The sequence below is a fragment of the Bombyx mori genome, chromosome 7 (genome assembly GCF_030269925.1).
Source record: "Bombyx mori chromosome 7, ASM3026992v2".
NCBI lineage: Eukaryota > Metazoa > Arthropoda > Insecta > Lepidoptera > Bombycidae > Bombyx > Bombyx mori.
Window position 1 is genome coordinate 12,781,453 of NC_085113.1, and position 27,627 is coordinate 12,809,079.

A 27,627-nucleotide genomic window follows, 5' to 3' on the forward strand; every position below is an offset into this window, starting at 1 on the left:
ACGTTCCCTTCGCTCCGGGTTACACTTGCGTCTACTAAAGTTGTAGGTACCCTTTGTTTATTTTGAGTTTTTGTTACTAGTTGTTATTTTTGTTTTAAATTTAGTTTTTGTTACGAGTGTTATTGTTTTAAGTTTGTTTGCAAAGCCAGGACCAAATACCAATGACCATATAGTCGATTCAGTCACTGAGCGTTTTATTATTTACGCCAATTACGACAGCGACTCTTCGTTATGTTGACGATAAGGAACCAACTCCTCCCACCAGCTCAGGTGCTACCATAAATTTAATCCAAGGGGTAGCACTATTAGAAAATGATAGTGATGACGGCGACACATAATTTTTAATATTAAGTATATTTTTTTAAATAAACTTCTTAACTTTTCATCATCATCATCATCATCAGCCTTTATCTGCCCACTGCTGGACATAGGCCTTCCCCAGTGCCTTCCACATAATGCGGTCCTCCGCTTTCCGCATCCTTCTTAACTTTTAATTGTATTTTATTTATAACACCTAATACAGAATTTCTCTCTTTTCTTTAACTTTCTTCTAAGCAGAGGCTTAAAAATAAATTATGGCAAATAAAAAAAATTATACAATTAAATTAAATTATATGCGGGCAATAAAAGTGACCATATTTTTGTTGCAATGTGCACTATGCGCGACATTACCCCCACTAGGTACACCAAAACCTTGCCATCTTACGTGCCGCTTACCATAATGTTAAAAACAAACACATTCTAGTGAAAAAATAATTTATTCCGTAAAAAAAATATGAAAACGCAACGCCAAAATCGTGCTAGTTTTCTTTGAGGTTGGCATTTTGTGACGAACATTATATAAACATACACAACTTGAGTAATAACATCGAAATAATCTTTATTTTATTTATTTACTTTACAAACTAAATTCTGTTCATATTTACTGAAAAAGTATGAACATTTTTACATAGTGTTTTAACGTAAATTTCAATGTTTGTAAAATGAATTCAAATAATCAATAAACACGAAAACAAACCTTAGCGAAAATTAAATATTTTATTCATGTAGGCGATTTATTCATTTGTCACCATAGAAGATATCCAGTGTATTATAAAGACAAATTTGTTTACATGCACATCCTTTTAACTAACTACTAATAATCAATCTATTATATTTTGCTGTCACAATACTTATTTATTTCAATATTAACACAATATCTTGAAGTAATTATTTAATGTAAAAAATACTGTACTTTATAGATAACTAATCACTATGTACCTGTCTCAATATTTTTTATGTGATTACTTAACTATAAACATTAAACATTTATTAAAAGTGTCATCTGGGTATTAACGGCATGGTTTGTTTGTTAATAATTCGTGTTTTATCTCTTTCTAACAAATTGCAAGTTGAGTGTGGATGCAAGAGACAAATCTATAACCACTCTACGTAGACTACGTCATGAAAAACAATAAATTAATTAAGTTTGAGTACCCTGCCATAAAAAAGCAAACTTTAATGAATACAGTTGCTATATTAGTAAGCTATTTTATTTAAGTTAATTCGGAAAATAAATAATTAAATACATCCATTTATTAAATATATTTTATGTTGAACGAAATATAAAGATACTCTGTGACTAAAACTGCTTTCGAGCGTCGTGTAGCGACATCTATTGACAAAAATAAGAAGCGTTTCGATCATCTGAGTTATTTGTATTATTATTGCAATTATTTCAAGATAATAACACCTCGTTTATTCCGTACTTAATACACGTAATGTTTACATTATCGAGGCTTCCGAACTACATCCAGATTAATATTTATTAAACTTCTCAAAACTTATAAAAATCACTATTAAATATAATCTTCACTGTTGAATATCAATAATAGTCAATTTTATTTTATTAGCACAAAAAACAAATTGTAAATTCATTTAAAAACTCTATTACAGATCTTATTACTTACTGATAGTCCGAAATATCAGTTTAGTTAGTATCACACATTAACTCTACTTTCCTCCGAGGTTCCCAGTGGGTCATCACGCATGACCCACAACCTTCTCTTGGATCCAGGGAACGAAGTGCGTGACCCTGGCATAGACGCCGGGGAATCCAGCCTCAGCGCATTTCTTGCCGAAGGAGACCACTCCGATCTGGTAGAAGTAGGTCTTGTAGGTCTGCGAGTTCCACTGGAAGAGTGTTCATGGTTAGTCTTCATTGGTGGAGGGCATAATGTGAGTTTGTACATGCAGGAGGTCTAGGATGATTTGAAGTGAAAAGACTCCTCACTCCTCAGACAAAATATTGTGTAACACGCATAACGATATATGAAAAAGAAAGAGCGAGAGTGAGAGCGAGAGAGAGAGAGAGAGAGAGAGAGAAAGAAAGAGAGAGAGAGAGAGAAAGAGAGTATTAATTTTTTTTTTACCCAACACCAAGTGTTATTTGCCACTTTCAAAATAAAAAAGGGGATTATTTTTGTACACCAAAAAATAAATAAACAATGCGATACATTAAATTAATATTGGCGGTCTTATCGCTAAAAGCGATCTCATCCAGACAACCATCAGGCGGACAAATCATTCATTTGGAAACGAATTACGCGCGGTGTACCAATCCAGTGAAATATATACCTAGTCAGGTCATAAATTCTGTCACATGTTTAATGTAAAATAATTGAAACAAGTTTATTCATTATGTAACCATTCATATACCAAAATGAACTTAACAAAACATAGATTCTTATGACACTAAAGTTTATTCAAAATGACCTCCGTGATTTTGAATACAGGCCTTCAATCTGCGCGGCCAGTCGTCTATCGCAGCACGAACGAGGTCCATGTCAATATCGGCGGCTGCCTTAATCAAGGATGTCTTGAGTGACTCCAAATTGGGATGAGGCTTTGAGCACGCCTTTTCCTCCAAGTGTTGCCATATCTTGTAATCTACGCGCCGCCAGCCAGTCTTGTGTGCTCTTCGCTCTATGAGCTGGCGCCGAATCTTGTTGGAATACCCAGTGCCTGTTATTGAACATGGTATGAGAAACAGGTTCCACAAGGTTCGTCAGGACTGTATTTTGATACACAACTGCATTCGTTTTTACACCTTTCTCACAAAAATGTACCTCTGTTAAGCCCCAATAAGAAACTCCCAACCATACCATGAGCGAGGATGGAAAATGACCTCGTTGGACACGCGGAATACGGTTTGCTCGCTTCTTCACTACTGTGTGCGTACACCTTATCATTTTGTTTGTTGTAGCTCTCTTCTACGGTAAAAATTTTTTAATCCGAAAAAAGAATTTCCCGATATTTTTGGAACGAAGTTCCTTATCGCGCGTTGTGAAAGGGGGCTAGACGGAAAAAATTCTTACGAAAAGTTGTCACGACACTTTTTAGATCCGTCATTCTGACCAATCAACGTGTAGGCGCTTATCGCGTGACATTGCTCGTATCCGATTGGTCCGCGTAATGAGTACAGTTTCTCGAGATAGCGTTTCAACAATAGTAATTTAGTTCATAGTATTGTTTTTTTTTTCTTCATAATGCCGTAATTTATTATTATAACTTTAAAAAAAAATTACAATTCCTTCACTAATTAATCGAAAGGAACTTCGTTCCATCCGGGTGTCCCTTGACACCTCTGAAGTTTTTTTTCCCGCGTACCGCTTCAACAAAGCGCGGCATCTCTTCAGTCTCAGGTCCATTAGACGAGCATTCAAACTATTTCAAACGATGTCCTGTTTTTCTTCGATATGCCCGAAGCCCTAAGTCTTCATTTAACACCCTTTTCACCGTGGTTCTGCTTAACCCCATCTGAAGGGCCAACAGTTTCTGCTTACGTTTGGGATTTCTTTGAATTCGCGCCTTCACAGCTTTTATCACTGCTGGAGTCCTAACAGACCGAGGGCGACCACTTCTTGACCTGTCATCTACGCTAGAGTCTTCATTGTATCGTTTGATGGTACGATAAACGAATCTTTTGGTTATATTCAAAATTTTCAGTATGTTAAAAATTTGAATTGGCGCGTAACCGCAACGATGCAACGCAATAACTGCAACACGGTCTTCTTTAAGCGTCCACTCCATATTTAAAAATGAGTAAAATTCTAAAAGTATACATTTTTATTTTCATGAACAATTCGAAATTCGAATTCAATAAACTTTTTTGTGGCCAGCATTCTAAAAGAAAAGTTTTTACTGTGTGACAATACTTATGACCTGACTAATATATATATATACACAAACAAAACACATACATACATACATACATATATATATTTATAAATGTACGTACATAATTTCTCGCTACCCGCATTTTATCTACATAGTTTAATACCATTTTGGATTTGTTTTAGAAGAAGACATTGATGGACTCTTATACTCACAATGGGCTGCATCAGAGGGCCCCCGCTGTCCCCCTGACAGGCGTCCTTGCCCCCCTTCTTGTACCCAGCGCAGAGCACCCTCTCATCGATCTTCTGATTCTTATATGGCGAGTACGCTTGAGCACAAAAGTCGTTGCTGACCACAGGCAGCTGCAGGACTTGGAGGTGCGTTGCGGATGGACCGCCTGTTGTGGATACAATTAACATTCTTGATAATATACTGAGGACGGTGCATGTATCGTGTTGTAAAATTGAAACCCGCAAAATTATAATTTGCGTAATTACTGGTGGTAGGACCTCTTGTGAGTCCGGGCGGGTAGGTACCACCACCTATTTCTATCGTGAAGCAGTAAGACATTTCGGTTTGAAGGGCGAAGCAGCCGTTGTAACTATACTTACTATACTAGATCTTAGAACTCATATCTCAAGGTGGGTGGCGGCATTTACGTTGTAGATGTCTATGGGCTCCAGTAACCGCTAAACACCAGGTAAGCTGTGAGCTCGTCCACACCCCTAAGAAATAAAAAAAATATAGATAGAGCGTATAGATAGAATATTTCGGTAACTAGATAGAGCACTCGGTGAGATATATCTGGGGATAACTCACGGAACTCTGTGTCCCCCCAGCCGGCTATGATGGGGTTGTAGTCCTCGAAGCTGCGGGAGCGAAGCTCTGTGTCCTTGGGGATGCAGATAGGCTTAATCAAGTCTGAAATTATTATTATTGCGTTAGTTATATATTAGTTATTATTGCGCTTCCATCTTGGCCGAATCTGTGTCACGGAACCTCTCAATCTATCTTCTTCTTTATATATAAAAATGAATTGCTGTTCGTTAGTCTCACTAAAACTCGAGAACGGCTGGATCGATTTGGCTAATTTTGGTCTTGAATTATTTGTAGAAGTCCAAAAAAGGTTTAAAAGGTAGATAAACATGAAAATGTTCGGAATTAAATCAAAATAACAATTTTGTGTTCCCTTTGATGTGTCTGTCCCCCGAGGGACAGATTCCTTTTGTTTGTTTTATGTTTATTTTATACAAAAGTTTAGGTCTTTTATTTATCAATTGAGGCACTATGAAGTCTGCCGGGTCAGCTAGTGTATAGATAAATTTACACCGACTCAAAGACGTTCAATTAACTTGATTATTTGCACACGCGTAAAGAGCCGATGGCGACACAATAATCTTATTATTTTAGCTTCACACCTTGACTGCGGCAAGTAAAATCATAAACCTTCACCTGGTGTGGCGACTGGCTGAAATGCGTCCCCAACGATATTTCCACCAGTGCGCGGTAGATCTTTCTCGACCCAACATCAATAAGGTAGATTAAAAGTAGCGTTTCCAAGTTTTACTAATTTCTCTTCTTACCTGTAATAGGTACGTCCTTCTCCAGCACCAGGATGCCGATGTCGTTGGTATAAGAGGCGGCATCGTATTGCTCGTGCTTGATCTTCGTCTTAATGAGAACGTCCACAGGAGTAGCACCTTCATCGTCTCTGGCAAGATCCAGCTCTCCCACTCGCACTAAGTACCTGGAAATTAAGGATTCGCGATAATTTCTTCGGAAGTCTTCGTGAAATTTGGTGTAGCCGTGGCAAATACGAGTACTATTTTGAGTGAAATACGTATTCAACATGTTCATGATAAAGGAAAACATCGCGTAATCAATATTAAGTCCAACAACTTCATAAAACATAGTTACTTGTAGCAGAACCTATTGAGACTGTCATTACGGATCATCCCGATCCATTAACGGTGCTTTTAGGTACCACAAGCACCGGTCACCGCCCTCGTCGAACCCGTCGCTTGCGACGAAGGGCTCGACGAGTGAATTAACTTATAGACACAGCCCACTGAGTTTCTCGCCGGATCTTCTCGGTGGGTCACGTTTCCGATCCGGTGGTAGATTCTGCGAAGCACTGCTCTTGCTAGGGCCAGTGTTAGCAACACTCCGGTCTGAGCTCACCTATATGTTAGGGCGAAGCACAGGTATGGAAAAAATAATTATAATTGAGAGTGGGTAGCTAATATGGAAATGACTCCATAGAGCGCCTTGTCGTTCAGGGCAAAGCAGAAGGAACCAGACCGCGTGGAAGGTCGCCCATACGATAGACCGACCAGGTCAAGTCGGCAGTTGGCGGCTGTTTGCATGAGTGTACCAGGCTCACCAAAAACTGGGAGGAGTGGCGATTGCTCGTGAGGCGCATAGCATCTGCCCACAGCAATGATACTAAATGACGACCACGACAGCTCTGACAAGAGTGATACGACAAAGGACAGGAATACTGCTATTGTGGATTTTTTTTTGCTTAGATGGGTGGACGAGCTCACAGTCCACCTGGTGTTAAGTGGTTAGTGGAGCCCATAGACATCTGCAACGTGAATGCGCCACCCATCATCAGATATAAGTTCTAAGGTCTCAGTATAGTTACAACGGCTGCCCTACCCTTCAAACCGAAACGCATTACTGCTTCACGGCAGAAATAGGCAGGGTGGTGGTACCTACCTGCGCGGACTCACAAGATGTCCTACCACCTTAAAAACCGGCTTCAACGGGTGTGTACTATGTGTAGTGCTCACGGGGCTATCTGTGAAACTGTGCTATTATCTGCAAGAGCAGTGCTTCGCAGGATCTACGGTCGAAATCGCCTAGCGGGTAGTACCAACTGTTCTATAAATGACGCCGCCAAGTTCAATTAATACCTACTCCTAACGTCTCCAGACGGGGGACCATGTTCATTTGGCAACGTTCAAGTACTCCGGTGAGCATTCGACATTAGACCGTGAATTCCTTCACCCATAAACATGAAAAACGTGTGAATTCACACAGTCCTCAATTGCACGGGAACCGGTTTAGTTCCAACATCGTAATTATAAATGACATTGAAGACGCTCGGAATCTATTTGTTTACGAAGCAATTTACAAGTGCCCATGTTATTTGTATGATATTATCCTGTTAGAGGCGTTTCGTAACAGATTTTATTAGCAGTTTTGTTTTATGACTTCGCGAGCTGCTGAAAGACGATGTTTTAGTTTTATGTAGGTACATGCTTATTGCGTGGGCTGGTTACGCGGGTCGCGGTCCCCAGTTATAGATTTACGTCTTAGGTCCATGAGCTCCGGGCTTAGAGCGGCATAATTTGAGGAGAGGCCAACATTTTTGAAATTTAAAAATTTCAAAGACGAAAGAAGGTAAAGAGTAAAGTCCATTGAAAATGAGTTTATATTAATTTTTAAAAAATATATTTATTTATTTAATAATTATGTGATGAGACGAAATGAAAAGGAGGTTGTTAAGAGAGTGTTAACTATGAATGTGGAAGGATATAGAGGAAGAGGTAGACCTAAAAAGAAATGGATGGATTGTGACGTAATGACGAAAGACGATATGGGTAGGAGGGGAGTGAGCGAAGAAATGGTATATGATAGAAGAGTATGGAAGGAGAAAACATGTTGCGTTGACCCCAGGTGACTGGGAGAAGGGCAGGATAATGATGATGCTTTATTTAATAATTAAATAAAGTTATTTAAAATAATGGGTTATTTAAATTTAAAGAAAATTTAAATTAACGATAAAAAAAAAATTATATATATATATTTAAAGTTATTTAAATTAATAAAATTTGTTCTAACATTAAAGGCCGCACAATAAATAGGGTCTATGGCAGCATCAAACCTAAATCCGTCACTGGCGGTCCCTCTGGTGTTGGATAACCAGAGCCCGTAGACTTCACAACGTGAATATCCTCACTCGGCAGCCGTTGTAACTATACTGAGACCTTAGAAATTATATCTCGTGGGCGCATTTACGTTGTACATGTCTATGAGCTCCAATAACCACTTAACAACCAGGTGGGCTGTGAGCTCGTCCACCCATCTAAGCAATAAAAAAAACCCGTCCGAGGTCCACATTTTTTGTGGTTTTTGTAACGCAAATTATATTTATAACCTGTTTGGTCTTTGTTAGATGATTTTGTTCTTTCGAGGAACCTCAACAATCGCATCCCTTGATACGAATGCACTCGGCTTTAGACAAAGATGACTTTTAGAGTGAAGGTCCTTGTCTCAAATGTATAGTAATTACCTACGCAAATTTTAATTATTCCGGGTTTTATCGCATCACTCGAAGCGAGTACACGTGCGATTGATTATTTTAGATTACGGTCAGTCACATTAGTCGAAATTAAAATTGTAAATTTTGACGACGAGAAAACCGGGTCTCCAAATTAAATTCGTGAAATTATTTATAAGGTATTAACGTATTAATTTTGTATTACTGTAAATTTTAATAAGGTTGTCTGTAACGTTTATGACCGATTTAAATATTTTCAGCTTAATTTTATTCGTTATGTATTATGTTTGACGGCGGGTAAGTCAGAGTCATCATACGGCCCACCTAATGGTGAGCTATTTCCGTCGCTCAAGGTCGTCAGCAATGCCAGGAGTAATTCGTACAATGCAATGAACGCAGTAATTCTTAGTAGTATGGTTCATCTCAAACATTTCCTCAGAGCACTTCCCATGGAACGTAGGGTACAAAACACAGGAAAACCCAAGCCACTCTATAGATCCAGATGTTTATCTGTTTAAATTGGTTTAAATACATTCAGCATATAAGACGCAAAAATCTGTCAATGTCGAGCGTTGTCTGTGGTCCACTAACCTCAGAGGTCAATGTTATCTAAAAACTCGCAGTTAGTCTTCTAAACAGTTTTTATTTGAAACAACCAAATTTAATGCTCTCCGCACAACTGACATTTCAAACGCATAATGCGCGTGCGACTTAACAGACTAAGCTAAGATAGGAAAACGAGTATTATTTATATTTGCCTCAAATCTCCCTTGTAGTAAACATAAATAAGACTATTTTTGCGGCTTAATTTCGCTATCATTGATATTTTTTATTATTTACTAGCTGACCCGGCAGACTTCGTAGTTTCTCGATCAATAAATTAAAGACCTAAATTAACAAAAGGAATCTGTCCGACGGGGGACACATCAAAGGAAAAACAAAATTGTTATTTTCATTGAATTCCGACCTTTTAAACCTTCTCTAGACTAACATAAATAATTCAAGACCAAAATTAATCAAATCGGTCCAGCCGTTCTCGAGTTTTAGCGAGACTAACGAACAGCAATTCATTTTTATATATATAGAAGATAGAAGATTGATTATTTCAGTCTTTCTTTTTCGTATCTATTCGCTGGTAGCCTAAGGGGCTATTTCAGCTACGCGTAGACGGGTAGGAGAGCTCACGGGCTCATCCTGAGAGAATTTGCTAACATTAGCCCTAGCAAGAACAGTGCTTGGCTGAATCTACTGCCGGATCGGAATCGCGACCAACTGAGAAGATCCGGCGAGTAACTCGGCGGGCTTTTTTTCTTCCTACCTAAGCTGAGAGCCTTGAGAGGCTATTTCAGCGTAACTTTAACTAGTAGGTGAGCTCGCGGGGCTCAAACCCTCACGACGTTGCTAACACGAACCCTAGCAAGAGCCGTGCTTCACAGAATCTACCACCGGATCGGAAACGCGACCCACTGAGAAGATCCGGCGAGAAACTCAGTGGTCTGTGTCTGTGGGTTAGTTCGCTCGTCGAGTTCGACAAGGATCTTTTCATAGTTTTGAAGGCTTCAACAGTATTCGCAGTGACGGGTGAAAATCAGTCTGTAAACGCGAGATTGAACTGTAATAGTATCTACAAGACAATCGTCGTGGCCTAAAGGATAAGACATCCGGTGCATTCGTATCTAGCGATGTAACGGTGTTCGAATCCCGCAGGCGGGTATCAATTTTTCTAATGAATTATGTACTTAACAAATGTTCACGATTGACTTTCACAATGAAGGAATAACATAGTGTAATATTAAATTAAATCAAAAAAATTTTTTTTGCGTAATTACTAGTTGTAGGACCTCTTGTGAGTCCGCACGGGTAGGTACCACCAGCCTGCCTATTTCTGCTGTGAAGCAGTAATGCATTTCGGTTTGAAGGGTGGGGCATCCGTTGTACTGTTAAAACTGAGACCTATAGGATCCATGTTCCTAAGTGCTATTCAGGTTGTATTTTCCCCTTAACACCAAATGGATCGTGAGCCCGCCCACCCATTGAGCACAATAATTAAGGTTGACGCGCGGTAATCACAGCCGCCTACATTTAATTAAATCATTTGTCTTTGTTTAATTTATTACTGATACCCAAGTCATTTATCTCGTGATATTTATACGAGAGACTGAATTAGTTATAATTTAAAATAATTATGTTCAATTACTTTATTACTAGATATAGCAGTGATCCGTTTGCTTGTATATTTGTTGTCATGATCGTCATTATATTAGACGCATAGACAAGTTTAAGATCCGCTGATATTGGAGTGACTATCGGAGTCTATGGACGTCGGAATGTCAATGTCACTGTCTACTCCGAGACACGGGCTCATTGTCTCAATTGTTTTAACGCCATAAACCTAAGAGATAGATAGATGACAAAGCAGCTGCTTCAAGCTTCTCCGACCTCATATCTTTGGGTCGGTGTTGGTATTGGCAAATGTTTTGCTCTACACCTGAGTCGCGAGCTCTTTCACCTGATGTGAAATGACAAACTGATTTTACCAAAGCAAAGCTCGGTAAATTAGCGCATTGAAGTGGATGAACTTTCACCACAGAACCAAAAATACTTAGAGCTGCCAAACTCTCCGACTCAGGACACAAATATGTATGTAAGTGCACACTACACATACGCGCTTGAAACAAATTAAGACATCGGTAAACTAGAAATCACATTACGTTAATCAGGATTCAAGAAGGAAGGTAATTACGGAACTATACATAATAATGAAACGTATTACTAATTAACGTATCGCGGAACTATTAATTGCGCCTACGCTACGACTGTGCTAAAAAAAAACTGGATAATTTATACAAAATAATTAGATGGCGAGATTTCCTGTACGCGAATGTTGGATTCCAGGTACTAGATCCACTTGGATATGTCATTCGCAAAATCACAGATATCATTTTTTCCTCTGCCTATTCTCTGGTAGCTTAAGGGGTTATTTGAGCTACGTCGTGACCTGATACAGATGGCATACACAAATACACTCAGGCTGAGCCCCGTAAGCTCATCCACTGGTCATGCCAATAAAAAATTTAAATAAATAACTGGATACCAATCACGCATGGTCATCCGACCCCAATTTAAGATTCCCTGTGCTATGGTTACTAGAGAGATAATAAGCACCTAGACAAAGGACAAACAAATCTGTTCATTACACTATGTTTGCCCGACGTGGTGATTTGGTAGGTACCACCGCCCTGTCTATTTCTGCCGTGAAGCAGTAATGCTTTTCGGTTTGAAGGGTGGGGCAGCCGTTGTAACTATACTGAGACCTTACAACTTATATCTCAAGGTGGGTGGCGCATTTACGTTGTAGATGTCTATGGGCTCCAGTAACCACTTAACACCAGGTGGGCTGTGAGCTCGTCCACACATCTAAGCAATAAAAAAAAATAAAAAAAAACCTGGGAATCGAACCCACGACCCTTGGCACAAGAGTCAGGGCCAGTTACTACTGCATCGCCAATCAATCAAGTCAAATGTTAATTAACAGAATAGCATCTCTAAGTTACAGGCAGATAGGTAAACAAAAAACCTACAAAGGACAAACCAACCAACTAGTTCCAAATTAACATAACGTTTATGAATATTATCAACATAAACATAATTATTATTGTTTGGACGAAGACCTGACTGCCTTCACACGTTGTTATTTTAATATTGATTCCTATTTAAGTAAATATATGCATTTTATATTTAAGATAAATGAACGCAATTATAAAACCTTGTGTTGTTATGTAATTGCTTTGTACATTTTAATTTATCGCTTGACGAATGAGCTTCGTAATGGCATATCTATACTAATTTGTTTTAATGTATTGTTTTAGTCTCAGGCCATAATATTCGACCCGTAAGGACCCAAAGGTAAGCCGCCGTCGCCTAAAACATGTCATGTCGGATCTCCCGGATACATTGTCGGCGGTTCTAGACCTTTCAAGAACCGGCTACTTAATACGGGAACTAACCTATAGACACAGCCCACTGAGTTTCCCGACGGATCTTCTCAGTGGGTCGCGATTCCGATCTGGTGGTAGATTCTGCTCTTGCTAGGACTAGTATTAGTAAATTCTCACGGGTTGAGCCCGTGAACTCACCCACCCATCAGGCCGTAGCTTAAATAGCCCCTTACCATATCAAACCCATACCGAGTTAGCGGAAAAAAATCGAAAGATTTTCGCTTCCTTTGGAAATATTCATATTTAAGATCATTTTATTTATCGACGGGAATATCGAAGAATAATTTACCGTTTTCCAATTTAAAGGACAGGGTGGCTATCATATATTAGCATTGGGAATTCGATTTCACGTCTGGTTAAGGTGTCTGGTAACTTGACGTTGCACTCATCAGCTTAATAAAATAACTCAGCCTATCTCCAACAGTCGAAGTCTGTAGACTGTGTCTGGTTTTTTTCCTACCTAGGCTGTTTCAGCGTAACCCTAACTAGTAGGTGAGTTGACGGGTCTCAAATCGGAGTGATGCTAACACTGACCCTAGCAAGAGCAGTACTTCGCAGAATCTACCACCGGATCGGAAATGCGACCCACTGAGAAGATCCGGCGAGAAACTCAGTAGGCGAAAGTATATTGTACTGACACAGTTATGAAGGAATATCGGACCCTCCTATAGGAAATAAGTGAGATTTCGTGTCAGAAACTGGCAAGGTTTCGGTGAAATCCGGCCCGTGTGGAATCGCCGGACTCTCTGTAACCATATCGGTTATAAGGTTATACCTTTACTGATGGTAGGACCTCTTGTGAGTCCGCGCGGGTAGTTACCAACACCCTGCCTACTTCTGCCGTAAAGCAGTAATGCGTTTTGGTTTGAAGAGTGGGGCAACCGTTGTAAATACTTATATCTCAAGGTGGGTGGCGCGTTTACGTTATAGATGTCTATGGGCTCCAGTAACCACTTAACACCAGGTGGGCTGTGAGCTCGTCCATCCATCTAAGCAATAAAAAATAAGGACTTACAGGTCATCGTCGTGGTTGTGCATGCAGTGCGCCGCCGTGAGCACGTGCCTGCTGGTGATGAGGGAGCCTCCGCACAGCCAGCGCACTCCGCCGCCTCTGCGCGGCTTGTAACCAAGGTTCACCATCCAAGGGAAATCGCCTGCAGGAACACGCTATTTAGATTCTGTTAAGTTGGAATGTCTTCCAAAGTAGTACCAATACGAATAATCAGTTAGAAGAACTTATTCCAAAAACTTCCAAAAACTTTAAGTCGTCGTGGTCTAAAGGATAAGACGCCGGTGCATTCGTTTTCGTAAATTAACCCTCAGACACAGCCCACTGAGTTTCTCGCCGGATCTTCTCAGTGGGTCGCGTTTCCGATCCGGTGGTAGATTCTGCGAAGCACGGCTCTTGCTAGGGTTCGTGTTAGCAACATCGTCAGGTTCGAGCCCCGTGAGCTCACCTACTAATTAAGGTTACGCTGAAATAGCCTCTCAAGTCTTAGGTACGCAAAAAAAAATTGTCAGCGCTTACTAAACTAATAACTAAATAGGGAATCGAATCAAAAACGGCTGTTTGTACGCTGACATGACGTACCAAGTTTAGCGCTGACTCCCCCGACGACCCTGCTGAAGGAAGCATTGCTGACGCCGCAGTACGGGGGCTCAGGGAACGCTGGTACCAAGTCCTCTATCGCTGATTTCGCGGATTGCGTCGGAGCCGGCGCTTGCGTGGTCGTGGTCGTAGTGGTGGTAGTATCTGGCGGTACCGTTGGAAAGCCAGGGAGGGGACAGCAGACCTGCGCAATTAGGGCATAAATATGTTTAGTAATTGGCTTGGATTTTGTTCAGCGAGTCAGCCTTATTACTTTGGTGTTGAGTTCATAGACATGTCAGAACATGACTACGGTCACCCATGCTGAAAATCGGTCACGGCAATTGGAAAGTTAAAATCATGGAGGGCGGAGTTAAGGAGCACCATCTTGTATAGGGGACAAGTTGAGAAAATGTTCACATATAAATATCAAGTTATTGTTCGAAGACTCAGTGAAATAGAGCTAGTGTAGGAACTGGAAATGATAGGAATATATCCAGGGCTAAAGTAAAGCATGGTAGTTTATGGTGTTGCTTTTAAAACCTTTCCCCTTGCTACTATGGCGGCACCTCAATTGGCTCCTTTTCAGTGGACATTTTTTAATACATTCTGATGGTGCTCCTTAGTTTTTTTTATTGTCCTTGTACGGAGATAAGCACACAGCCTACTTGATGGTGTTTACAGTCGTCCATGGCCTACAGCAATGCCAGGGACAGAGCCAAGCTGTTACCTACCGTTCTTCACTCTTGAGTTAAAACTTAATTCAGCATTACAGCCAGTGATGAGCGACATGCGCGTTCTGACGTCCATGGGCTCTTGCCGTTAATAGCTATTGCACCGTGGGCTTGTCTGTCCGTGTGTTGCAAATAATAATATATTTAGGGGAGGTTACGACGACTCTGAAAGGTTTTTTTTTTATTATTAGATGGGTGGACGAGCTCACAGTCCACCTGGTGTTAAGTAGTTACTGGAGCCTATAGACATCCACAACGTAAATGCGCCACCCACCTTGAGATATAAGTTGTAAGGTCTCAAGTATAGTTACAAAGGCTGCCCCACCCTTCAAACCGAAACGCATTATTGCTTCACGGCAGAAATAGGCAGGGTGGTGGTACCCACCCGCGCGGACTCACAAGAGGTCCTACCACCAGTAATTACGCAAATTATAATTTTTGCAGGTTTCATTTTTATTACACGATGTTATTCCTTCACCGTGGAAGTCAATCGTGAACATTTGTTGAGTACGTATTTCATTAGAAAAATTGGTACCCGCCTGAGATTCGAACACCGGTGCATCGCTCAACACGAATGCACCGGACGTCTTATCCGTTAGGCCACTACGACTTCACTTTCTGACACTTGCTTATTTGATATTTTGATATTGGCTTCGTTTCCAAACATTATATCAGTACGCACCTTAGGATTAGACCCTTCGAAGCCGCAATGAGCCTTCCTGAGTAGTACAGCAGCGGCAGGATTCGTCTTGAACTCCTTAACGATTTTCAGGTAAGGCGTGCACTGGAGCAAGTTCAGACAGCTCCCGACCTCGTTTTCCACTGTTTGGCATGGTTCATCTGGAAACATCATTGTTAATGTTATACCGACCACAAGAGATGACCACCGCTGATCATAATGCATCCACTTAGGAGGGGTATCAACCATGACTAAACAGATTAGTAAAAAGGTCTGTGTGTTTGTATAACATGCATGGCACAGCTATTGTAGGTACTTCAGAGGATACCATCTCGCGAAAACCTACCTTGAAACATTAGATCCAGTGTGCTTAGTGTGAGTTTTGTTACAAATTCGCGTATGCAGTTAGAACAGCGCCCCTAGCGGCAAACGTAGGCAAACGTTCCAACTCCATACAAATCTGAGTTAACTTTTACGATATCGAGAACGTTAAAAACTCGCACTAAGCACACTGTTTAATATATTGGCGACTGAACGTATTAACGGTCATTCTGTTCACTCATCAAAATAAGACTCGCGCGTATTAAAAGCCATTAGAATCTTCTAGTTTCACCAATTATATTAATCACGAATCGGTTCTTTGGTTCGGTTTTCGGTAATTATTGATTTTAAAATGAATACCAGTGAAGAATTGTCCTTGAACGTGCGAATATAATAGCCCTATCATTAGCGAGGCATTTACAGCGTGGAACCAATCTGTACGTTTGATAATGGTACACAAAATAATTGACGTATGACGTACGACTATTTTTTTTGGGGTCGCTTCATTTTTTATAGCGAAAATGTTTGTGTAGCGAAAGATTTAATTTAGATTTTCTAAATTGCCTTTTGTGTTTTGATGATTACAACACAATCATTGATATCGTGAGCTCATATCAGTTTAGTGCTAGACTAAGTTCTACCATGAAGTCTTACAGTAATTTAATATTTTTATTTATTTATCGTATAGCATTAGCGTGTTCAAGACTGAAGGCATAGTGGTCCGCCATTTTGCTTAAAATTTTTAATCGGTTGTGTTATGTATTTGTAAGTCTAAATTAGTTTTAAACACGTAACTTTTTGCTAGTTTTCTTTCAATCGGATTTTTATTGCATAAAACGTACGCAATTCTAAAATGGTGGATTAAGTCTTGGCCGTAATTGAGAACTACACATCAGTTCTACTAATATAAGGGTTTTATCTCTAGTTAATATTATTATATTATTATGTAGAATTAGTTTGTATTATCTGATACTAATAGCTCGATCCGTGTTTTGTTATCATATTAGCTCTCGTGTAATTACACACATACAATTGTAATATTAGTCACACATAATAGCGAAATTAGTGCGAGATATTAGTCAAGCTTTAGATTAATTACGACTAGAAAAGTTTGTAGGAACTATTTGTTTGGAATACGTCCAGAATAATTTGGTATATTAATTGGTATTTACTCTGTTTCCATTGTATCCGCTCTGGGTCCCGACGGGGGAAGAAAGAGTTTAAAGATATGAAGTATCAACTATTTCCATTTGACTCAGCGCATGTAAGAGGATTACTTAGAGCGTGGATAAGCCCATTCTCACGGATAGTTCGAAGGGAGTTCGGTTCTCTCTGTTTTTTGTATCGGACCTTCACTGGAGAGTGCTCTGAGGAATTATTGGAGATAGAATCACTACGTTCATATCTACAGTACGTACTCAGATACTTTCTTCTCTGCACGCCATAAGCTATTGGAATGAACTCTCTCTCTTTCATGGTATTTTTATTTTATGAAATAAAATTTCACTGTACTTTGTAATAATCTTTGAATATTCCATCTCGCAATGAGGAAAGGAAAAAACTTTACGAGAAAACGTAAGATTTTCGTCTCCGTTCTTTATCTATCGTACTCCTTTCGAGTTTCAGAACAAAACTTCTAACAGACGAAATTTACGCAACTTAGCTGCCTGAAGCCATTTTAGTAGGAGCATTGAAATGAAAAATGCGCCATTGATTTGAGATTGATTCTAGAATCTTTCCTGAAATGCCAACAGCCGCACACAGTTTCAAGTATAGCAATAAATCTCTAATAATTAATAATTCCTCAAAGGCTGCGCTTCTTATTTTTAAGCTCGTAAACTTTTAGAACAATAGCGGTTAAGCGCTAAACAATGTTATACCTTAACCACAGATCACGGGGTGTCGAACAAACAGCATGCATTGTTAATAACAAAATAGTTAATAACAAAATATGTAGTTAATAACAAAAAAAAAAACAATTACTGAATATTCCTGATGGTCCGAAATTCACGTTTCTGGATTCTATATTAGGGAGTGCGAGTGGAGTTAGGGGCTGTAGTAGGGTGGTGTGCTCAAACGAGTTAGTGTCAGTGTGGACATCACTGTACCCCTCCGACTGGGGTTGAACTGGTGCTAGAGTGCTCAAATCTTGTGCAGCATTCTCCGTGAATGGATTCCCTTCGTTTTGGTTACCAGGATTCTGGACGTTGTCTTGGTTTTCATTCGGCTGTTCTTGATTGGTTTCATCAGCTCTGGACTCTTCAGTCGGGAACAGGACCGGTTTGTTTTGTGGCTCCTCGTTCTGATCGGGCTGATAGCCGTAACCGTTTTGGTCGTTCGGAATCTCAGGTTCGGGAGGTGGGGTGGGAAACACTACTGGCTTGTTTTCGGTGAATTGATTCTGGTTTGGGGGAGACTGGATTCCGCTGTCATAATTTTGGTCTAGTTGGTTTGGTGTGTACTGGTTTGGGTTCTCGTTGGCTATAGGCCTTGGGCCAATGTTGAAGAAGTTATTGATGCCTTCTCGGAACCGATTCGGGTTGGGTAGGAGATTCTGAGCGAACTGGAACGGCGAGAATCTCTTCTCATCTCTTTGCTGGAAGAAACCTATGGAATTGTTAATTTTAATTAAATAACTGTAATTCATTTTCGTATATTTACAGTTTACAGTTTCCTTAAACTGGCTGAGAATTGTTTACAGATTCACAAAAACATCATTGGTTTGAAATATCTTATGTAACTTTTCTTGAAATTTAGCTTAAGCACAATTTTATCTATACATTTTTGGATATTAAATTTTCACACAATACTTAGTTTACGTTAATTCAAAAGAGCAATTTAACAATTAAATTTACTTTAAATACATTTGTTTACAACAAAAGATAATGTAGGAACTAATTAATTTGATATTCTGTTAAATAAATGATAAGACGTTAGGTACTTGTGATGAGAAATATGAGTAGTGCGCCATTTTCTCGAAGCAAATACGTATCTCACACGACGGACTTCCACAATAAAGGTATCCAATATATAATAAAATAATTATATCCGCAAAATTTATGAACTTCTTTTTTTGTATTTTTTTATTGCCCTTGTGGGCAGACGCGCATACGGCCCACCTGATGGTGAGTGGTTACCGTTGCCCATGGACTTCAGCAATGCCAGGGGCAGAGCCAAGCCGCTGCCTACCGCTTAATACTCTCCACAAGCCTCGTTTGAAGAAGGACATGTCATAGCGCTCGGGAAACACCGTGGAGGGGAGCTCATTCCATAGCCGGATGGTACGTGGCAAAAAAGATCTCTGGAAACGCACTGTGGATGACTGCAGTGGTTCCAGTTAGTACGGATGAACTCTACTCCGGTGGCGGGCGGTGCGATGGTAAAAACGAGATGCCGGTATCATCTCGAACAATTCCTCAGAGCACTCCCCATGGAACATACGGTACAAAATACAGAGGGAACCGAAGTCCCTCCGCAGACCCAGAGGTTCCAAACGAACTTACGCAATAACCGATGGTAGGGTATTCTAAAAGTTACTCTAAGTCTTTATAGATAGGTACTGTATTTGCTAATTTTGAAGTAAAGCCTGAGAAGAACTGAGACAGTTGTTTTTTTTTTCTATTGCCCTTGTAGGCAGACGAGCATACGGCCCACCTGATAGTGAGTAGTTACCATCGCCCATGGACTTCAGCAATGCTAGGGGCAGAGCCAAGCCGCTACCTACCGCTTAATACAAGCCATAATTACAAGCCTCGTTTGAAGAAGGACATATAGAATAAAACTGGTACTTCAACCTAACGTCTCAAATGGGCGGCTTTGCGTTCGGATATCTATGAGCTACTACTTTAGTGCGGTTTTTAATGACTGTATAGTTCTCAATTCAATCAGTTGACTATTCCGCCGAGTCCCAACTTTGTTAGGCTTGATTATATCTTGTAGTTTTAATTCCAAACTATGGCATACTCTAAAATGATAAATAATAACACTCATGATAATTTGGAGTCCTTTAAACATTCTATGATGTTGGTAGAGGCAATTTTTTCTATATTTAGGTATCTCGAATAATTGATTTTTTTTTTATTGCGAGTTTGATTTAGACGTGAGGTTTTTCTTTCACTTCAGAAGGTCATTCGTAATACACATATTTATTAGAGACATTGATGAAGTTGACATGTTATAGAAGGGAGACCTTTAGAAGTTTTCTATCTGATTCTCACCCAGGCTAAGTTATTTAGATGATTATAATGATTGACACTAAGAAAGTTTCAAATAACAATGCTATGTGTCATTGATTTGAAAACCGAAATAGTGACATCACTTGTTAAAAATACACCAGGGTTGGAAGGTTACTAAATGAATGGGACAAGATCAATATAATCAGTCTCTGTCGTTTTCGTAAAATTATGGACTCAGTTTTTATCAAACTGTTCAAAAACAAATTGCTTTAAATAGATTTTTTGTCCTAAACGCCATTTTGTCATCATTCCGACACAATCATATTATGGGCAAATTAAACAAAAAGAACGGAACCGGATCTTGTTTTGCACGTTTCAAACGCTAAAAATACTTGTTATATTGACCGACGACGTGTCATTTAGATTGTTTATTTAACAGTCGGTTTCCGCGTAATGGTTTTGGTACCGAGCGATTTGAGGCGCGTAGTTTTTGGGTTGTTTTTTTTTTGTAAAGGTTGTATTGAACCGATGCTGGCTTCGTTTTATTGAGATAGATATGAGGTAGAACTTAGGGCTCGACCGGTCTTATTGTGGTCACGGATGTCCACGTCACAACCACCTTGAAGCAGACCACCTTCACTGGTGGTAGGACCTCTTGTAGGTCTGCACGGGTAGGTACCATCACCCTGCCTATTTCTGCCGTGAAGCAGTAATGCGTTTCGGTCTGAAGGGTAGGGCAGCCGCTGTAACTATACTGAGACCTTAGAACTTATATCTCAAGGCGGGTGGCGCATTTACGTTGTAGATGTCTATGGGCTCCAGTAACCACTTAACATCAAGTGGGCTGTGAGCTAATCCACCCATCTAAGCAATAAATTAAAAAAAACTTTGAGTCCGAGCGAACTTTGTTCTGTCGCGATTCATTAGTTCATTTTTACATTTAATTTTTGAATTAGCTGAAGAGACTTCGCGTCCATGGAAATTTAGATAATAGCAAGCCGTACTCGCCCGTTTCGCTGGGCATTTAAAATTAACATTATTATTTATTGTCACTTTTATTAGGAAGCCCAACACTAATATAATTATCCATTAAGTACATGTATTTTCTACATGGATACCAAGTTTCAAGTCAATCGGATGCATGGTTCAGTAGTTATAACGGAACATACGTCAAAACCATTGTAGATTTATATATTAGTTTAGATTTAATGAAAAATTGGAAATGTCACCGTCGAAATTAGTGAATCATCAGTATGAGAGGCTGCAAATTCTTCTGTTTATCTCATGCAAAATAATATTAAGCTTAAACACCGTAATAACATTTTCTCCAGTGTTTTTGAAAACGTTTTTTTAGTGGCTACCCACTCGACGAAATAATTTTGCATATAGTTTCTTGGATATGGTATTGTTAAATAAAATAAATTAAATTATGTAATAAAGTACATCTATACTCTATACTAATATTATAAAGAGGAAAGATTTGTTTGTTTGTTTGTTTCGAATAGGCTCCGAAACTACTGGACCGATTTGAAAAATTATTTTTCCATTAGAAGCCGACATTGTCCCTGATGAACATAGGCTACTTTTTTAAATTTTTTTTTTGGTTTCATGTGTTTTTTAATGTTTCCGAAGCGAAGCGAGGGCGGGTCGCTAGTATATACATAAAGTTAATATAAATCTTTAGTTAATATCAAATATCGATCATTAAGGCTATATTATTACAATAATTAGCTATTAACAGATGAATTTTTTAAGGCCAACATCTAAAGATCAAGAGTGATCACCTAAAAGAAATATAAATGTTAAAATCAAATTGACAATGTCCGGCACGTTATAGGAAATGTTATTTCCGGGTTTGACAAATCCAGTCGACGATTAGCCCGAAATGGCTAGACGACAAATCTTAGTATATTAAATTGTGTACATTACACTAGAAGGTACGTTCAGAAAGTACCGTAAGAAAAAAAATATACTAACCGAAATGTTACGTATATGGTAACCAAAATTAACATAATCAAAATGCTTAAAATTTTTATTCAGAATAACAAATTCAAAATGTCTATTTACTCATTAACCGTTGGCGTATTTTCAACTATGCGATATTCGAATTTGCGTGATGGCAACACCGAATAAAATAGTTGTAGGTTTTTGTTAAGCGGACGCAAAATACATTTTTAGGTCGCTGCCCCTAAAATGATTACTGAACCCAATAGGGCTGCTGCCATACACTTCGTGAGATATGATTTTTAGGATATGATTACAAGTTGTGAATTTGACGTGACCCTTTTCTACCTATATACTAGTAGCCTCAAAGGGCTATTTTGGCTTCGCATTGACTGGAGGATGAGCTCACGGGTCCAGCCTGACATAATTTGCTAGCCCTGACAAGAGCAGTTGTTTTACAGAATCTACCACCGGATCGGAATCGCAACCCACAGACCATTATCGTCCGGCCTATCCTGTGATGTACCGTCAGTACTTCCGCCTCTTAGCCTGAAAGACGGGCAATCCTGTAGAATTATAACTTCGAAATATCTATGGGCTTCGAAGATCGGCTGAGGTATATATGACAATAATGGGAGCATCAAACAGTTTGACAGGCCGATAATACAGCCTACACCAGGATGCTAAGATAATTAAATTTGTGAAAGGTGATTAGACTAATATTGTTTTTCAATGTCAAGAGTAGGTACATCCCCCACCACGCGAGTCTGACCCCTCCCACAAGCAGACTAAAGGACGAAGGTCTACAGGATAAGTGAGTCGACTATTATCAAAGCCGGCAATGTGACTTGTGGACAATGATTGGTAAATCAGAAAAACGAATTATTGACTTTGTATTCCATTGGCAGTCACAAAACTCTTCTGAACGACATCTTAGATAAATAACAGGTTAAGTATTAACCTTTATTTAATGCAGGTTTTAAACCGTATTCTTTGAAGGAGACGATTCAAATCAATCTGTATTGACATATCAATAACATTTTTTTGTCGAAATGCACAGATTGCCACCTTTGATAATAGACGACTCAAGTGTAACATAAACTTTATGAAAATATAATACTACAGGTTTGATTAGTCGAAGCATACATAAATGAAGTTTTTGTGAATCGGTTTAAAAATATCTATATTCATTTTTATGTTTTGGAGGCAAAGGTTGATTGATTGAAGGTCAATCGCATATTAAATTTCCAAATTTATCAAATTATGTTATACGAAGCGTGATTGATTCTAATTAAGATTGTGACGAATAGGTGTGTCGGCACATCACCAATATATATATAGCTAATATGCTCAAAGCGTTAATACTTCGGAATCTATATATTAATAAGTGAAGCAAAAACTTTGTATCCCTTTTTACGAAAACTGCGCGGTCGGAAGAGTATAAAATTTTCCACACTTATAGAGAATATAGAGAAGAAGTGCACAATGCTAATATATTTTTTTAAATAATGCTTAAAAGATACATTAAATCAATTTAGAATTACACACACTATCATGTATTTGACGCACCCACGCATGCATACTATTTATTATTGTCAAACTTTTGTTCTTGACGTCTGTGGTCAAATTGAGAATGGTTTAATTATTGTTTGTCTTTATTAATATTTTTCTATAGTGTAGTCTTGGCGAAATTTGTGATTATAGAAGTTTAATAGTCTTTGAAAATACAATCATAATAGTGTACAAACTTACAATTTCAATTAATTATAGTCGAATTTCGACTACTGCGGGACCCCTAGTTATTACTAACTACACGTGTCCCGCGGTTTCGGTGGCCTTAATTTTTTTTTTAAATTAAGAAGCACGTTATTTTCCCGGGATAATGAGCTGCGAATCAACTATCTGTATCTAATACTGTCTAGTACTGTTTTGCTGGAATAGCCACGTAAGCTACCAGCAAATAAATAGGGATAAAAACACTGTTATTTGGCGTTCATGTACATAAAAAATATCGCATGAGTTGTTTGTTTATCGAGGCTTTTTTTTATTGCTCTTGTAGGCAGACATACGGCCCACCTGATGGTGAATGGTTACCGTCGCCCATGGACTTCACCAATGCCAGAGACAGAGCCAAGCCGCTGCCTACCGTAAAGGACTATAAGCTTATGCGCGATATTTCATCTAGGCAAATCAGGTCAACAAAATGGACGTCTATACTTAATATTATAAAGCGGAAGAGTTTGTTTGTTTGAACACGCTAATCTCAGGAACTACTGGTCCGATTTGAAAAATTCTTTCAGTGTTAGATAGCCCATTTATCGAGGAAGGCTATAGGCTAACATCACGCTAAGGCCAATACAAGCGGAGCACCAATAAAGAATGTTTAAAAATAGGGTTTTAAATAGCTCCTTAACATTCTATAATTCAAAAATCTTTTGGGTAAAATTTAGCGTTATGTCAAAGTTACTATTCCACGCGGACGGGGTCGCGGGTAAAAGCTAGTTTACAAATATTTGTGTTGATGAAATCGAAGCCACAATATTGTTACGTGTTCGGCCTCAAATGGCGACCTTGTTATTGAATGACTTATTAGTCGCTACTTAACCAGCAGTGCGTTTGATATTAAAGTTTGACCGACCCGGTGGCTCAGTAATGTACGCTAACTGCTCATCCGAGGGTCCTGAGTTCGATGAATATTTAAAAAAAATCTAATATAAAAAAAATAATCTAATATTTAAAAAAAAAGACATGCCCGCTGAGTTTCTTGCCAATTTTTCTCAGGACGGAGGCTAGTTCTTGTGAATTGGCGGTAGTTCTTTTGACGTTCAACAAGTATGTACTTTCATTTATGTTGAATAATTTTTTTTTAATTTGATTTGATTTGATTCCCACATTGGAAAAAAAACAATATAACGAATAGATTGGTTTGCTCTTTATATATATATGTGTATAAATTGTATAAGTAATCCTAATTCGGTTTCGGTTTTGTTTAGGATTATATTAATTTATATAATTCGTTCACTGCTACCAGACATGATCATAAGCTTGTTTACTACACGAAATGAGTGGATAAGCTTAAAGCCCACTTGTTACTAAGTCACCGTTTTTTTTTCTATCTAAAAATCATATCGAGCAAGATCGAGGGACTGCTGATTAATAGCCTTTGCAGCAGGCACTTGGAGGAAAAATAATACGTAAAGATATAAAATGTATGTAATGATATTTATGTGTTAGATTTTTTAAGTTACTAACATAGATTATAAGTAATTCTGACTAACAAAATGTTATGGTTTTAAAAAAAAACTGAAATAAAGTATAAATAAAATAAAATAAATAAAATATTCTGCTGACCCTTGAGGTGTCATACTAGATTTACCGAAAGAGTTGATGAGGTCACGGGGCTCTGACTTGGTGACGTTGCTAACACTAGCAAGAGCAGTTTTTTCCCTACCTATTCGTTGGTACTCTAAGAGGCTATTCCAATTATGCCCACACGGGTAGGAGAACTCATGGGCTCAATCTGAGAGAATTTGCTGACACTAGCCCTAGCAAGAGCAGTGCTTCGCTGAATCGACCACCGGATCGGAGGCGGTGCGACGTATTGTGAATCGCGCCTTGATACATCAAGTCGAATTATTTATGTAAATGATACAAAAACTACACACGTGTAGGTATAAAAATAGATATAGGTAATGTAAATTCGCTCTTAGCTTCTTATGAGGAGATATATGAAGCGATTTCAATAGATTTGATTATGTCAGTCAAAACGTTCGAATAATCAAATTTTTTAAAACAATTACGAAGATTGAATAGCAAAGACAAACGGTCAGTCTGTTCTAAATATTCTAACAGATATATGAATCTAAATTAATTTCGTGCAAACATTTAGAATCGCATTTATATTCATGTAATTCAAACAACAGGAACTAATCTATACTAATATTATATCTATACTAATATTACCTATACTTATTATAAAAGGGAAATATTTGTTTGTTTGTTTGTTTGTATTGAATAGGCTCCGAAACTACTGAACCGATTTGAAAAATTCTTTTAATTGTTTGGAAGCTATTATCTTTTTTTAAAAAAATTAGGGATCCTTACTAAAACCCCAATAATGTAACCCAAGGTGTAAAAAAATTATCTAAAATATTCTTTACATCGCTTGCCCTGCGAAAACTATTGATGATAGAATAAAATAATGTACTACGACTTTGTAGAACACATTATTATATACAAAAAGTGTCGCGACAGCATATTTCTAACTATTATAGTAATGCCGCAATATGTGTTCTTTTATTTAAAAAAAAAAGCAACGTCTAAAATCGTTGAAATTTTTTTTAAAGACCCGTGGCCCGCTTGTCTGCTATAATTAATTATAACCTATCTATTTTTTATTTCGGTAAAGTTAAAAAATGTAAGGTATGTTTCGGTAAAGTTAAAGTATCGGGACCGAACGAATAATGTGTAAAATAAATAATAATGTAGAACGCAATTATATTTTATTGTAATCAAATACTTAAATTCTAAAGATATTTAATTACGTTCGCGATGACTTACCGAATTGACAAAAAACTAATTCCGTACATAAACTGAAGCACAATAAAGCACAGAGTATACGCATATTCACTTTTTTTATTTTTATTTTTTTTATTTAAAACTAAAACATGCACCACACTCAAGATTACGTTTTCAACTGAATCGAGAAAAAAGAACCTATTGCCTTTTTTGTAGATTCGTTTTTTTTTTTTTTTTTTCTATCAAACTGTAGACGCGGTGATCCCGAGCTCTTGTGTCGGTCAATCTTGACCGCCCATTGATATAAGTTGGCCGTCGAGGTGAACGCGTACGTCATTGCTGTATGTATAAATGTACCTACAAGCAGTGTTTTATTAAAACCCGATAATAAGACCCGTTGAGAGTAGGGTCTTGCAAATGAATCACTGTACGTGGTTATTCAAACGGGAATTGTGATGTAATTATATTTTGCGATCGGATTTTTTTTGTCTGTGTTTCGTAAGGTTATGTAATATATTACTAGCGATCAGCTATCTATAATCCACGTAGTGTTTACATATTGAAAGAATCACGAAATTGACCGGCAACATATAATGAAGGTTATCAAGAATAAACATTCATTGAAATTAATCTTTATCCAACACATTTAGAGAAAAGCGAAAATAACACAACTTATTATTCTAATCAGTACAAAAAACAAATCGAAATTGATAAATAAATATCATATATACATGTAAAGAAAGTGTAATTTCATTGCGCGCGAATTTTGGCGCGATCGCGCCCTTGGAAACGGAGTTTGAATTTAATGTGAACTGTTAGGAAAGCAGCTGTTACGGATATGATTAAAGTAAGCGGTTGAATGAAGTAAACGGTTTCGAGAAATTGATTTCTGTTTAGAATTGAGGGACTAATCTATATATATAAAAATGAATTGCTGTTCGTTAGTCTCGTTAAAACTCGAGTCGCTAAAACGGCTGGACCGATTTGGCTAATAATATAAATCTTGAATTATTTGCGGAAGTCCAGAGAAGGTTTAAAAAGTAGATAAATATGAAAATGCTCGGAAATACATAAAAATAACAAATTTTGTTTTTCCTTTGATATGTCCCCCGTCGAACGAATTCCTTTTGTTTGTTTTAAGTTTATTTTATACAAAAGCACAGGTCTTTTATTTATCGATTGAGGCACTACAAAGTCTGCCGGGTCAGCTAGTTCACAATAAAA

At 38.3% G+C, this 27,627-nt stretch overlaps 1 protein-coding gene across 5 annotated transcripts; it reads right to left on the minus strand.

The window, feature by feature from the left end:
- Positions 1-742: 742 nt before the first annotated feature.
- Positions 743-27,627, minus strand: CLIP4 (clip domain serine protease 4). Of its 5 annotated transcripts, none has more exons than XR_009973460.1 (10): positions 26,446-27,622; positions 17,750-18,373; positions 15,449-15,606; positions 14,036-14,237; positions 13,460-13,598; positions 5,742-5,905; positions 4,978-5,079; positions 4,371-4,555; positions 1,137-2,172; positions 743-1,018 (listed from the first exon to the last, which is right to left on the minus strand). XR_009973460.1 is itself a non-coding variant. In XM_062669269.1 (10 exons), exons 2-10 carry the CDS (start codon positions 26,507-26,509, stop codon positions 2,023-2,025), a joined length of 1,788 nt encoding a protein of 595 aa, XP_062525253.1. In that variant the 5' UTR covers positions 26,510-26,760; positions 27,135-27,627; the 3' UTR covers positions 743-2,022.